At 31.0% G+C, this 1,250-nt stretch overlaps 1 protein-coding gene across 2 annotated transcripts in view; it reads left to right on the top strand.

Annotated features, from left to right (window-relative positions):
- The first annotated feature begins 51 nt into the window (after nt 1-51).
- LOC118735216 (transcription factor Adf-1-like) overlaps nt 52-1,250 on the top strand; it is a 5,574-nt gene continuing 4,375 nt past the window's right edge. The window contains exon 1 of one of the 2 annotated variants that reach the window (XM_036464866.1): nt 52-275. In XM_036464866.1, the coding sequence (XP_036320759.1) occupies nt 128-275 (148 nt within the window). In that variant the 5' untranslated portion in view covers nt 52-127. The remainder of the gene's footprint in view (nt 276-1,250) is intronic. The other variant, XM_036464865.1, reaches the window with a different exon arrangement.

Genomic DNA, 1,250 nt, shown 5'->3' with positions numbered 1-1,250 from the left:
AAAAACTATCGATAGAGGCGACAGTTTTCAACTATCGATACTATCGATATTACTATCGATAGTATCCCAGTTCTAGTACACTAGAGGTTTTTGGAAGCTTATCTTTATTGTTAACTTAATTGGAATAATGGTCACACAACTGGACGATATTCGGTTAATTAAATTAGTACAATTGCATCCTATTTTGTACGACAAAAGACTAGCGCGCGGTCAAAAGAACTCTATATTAAAAGATGATATATGGCACAAGTTGTCACTCCAGTTGAATTGCTCGGGTAAATGATAGGAACACATCAAGATAACCAACAGTTCAGCAATGGGAAAACTAAAAATGCAGACCGATAGTGCTTTGTACGCTGATTTTAACTATATAAATATTATTTGCCGCAATCAAAAAGTAAAGGAGATATAAAAGGTTAAATAAAATTTTTGCGATATTTTAAAATATTAATATTTTCTAAACTACGTAACCGATTAAAAAAGTAATAATACCAAAATAAAGACAATAAAGTGCATAATCAATGCTAAAGACATATATATTATTTAGAAAGTGCAAGTTCTTACCTTTAATTCGATATACATATTTTATTATTATCTACTTTTGAGGTTTAAGAATTCAGTGATAAAAAAAAATTAAAAGCATTTACAAGCAAGTTACAATTGTGGGTGATATAGTTTCTTTTGCCCAGAATGTCTTTCGGGTGGGCTTTAGTAGTCAGCCGCACCTTGTGTTTTAAGAAAACCAGGTGGAATTAACAAATGAAACTTGGTCAGGATGTTAAGGGAGGTATCCTCTAAAACATGTATAACTAAAAAATATAAATAATATCATTGTTTATAAGTTATTTGTTGTTAAAATTTCTTAAGTCGTTCCACTTGGTTTCCTTAACAAAAAAGCATTTGTGCATACTTTTATATATATAAATGCACATAACACTGTACTTAATACTTTACACACTTTTCTTTTATTTTATCTTGTATTTAAATCACTTTAATTAAACTTTTGTCGACTTGTAAATTACATTGAATTTCACGCATATTTACAATAACACATGGTTGCAAACTGACACATAACATGTGTTGCCATATTGTACAAAACAATACATACAAAGAAGGCAATGATTAAAAAGGAATACAGGGGAAATCAATACAAAAGAAAATGTTCAGCTCCTTTTCTTCGCAAAACAGAAAGGCGAATTCTATTGCCTGAGGGTTATAATCCCTAAGTGCGGCCGAAGGCCGCCTACGCA

Source organism: Rhagoletis pomonella, unplaced genomic scaffold (genome assembly GCF_013731165.1).
Source record: "Rhagoletis pomonella isolate Grant_MI unplaced genomic scaffold, Rhpom_1.0 Rhpom_scaffold_00003, whole genome shotgun sequence".
Lineage (NCBI taxonomy): Eukaryota > Metazoa > Arthropoda > Insecta > Diptera > Tephritidae > Rhagoletis > Rhagoletis pomonella.
Note: the sequence above shows the minus strand (reverse complement) of the source record. Positions and strands in the feature narration are given on the sequence as shown.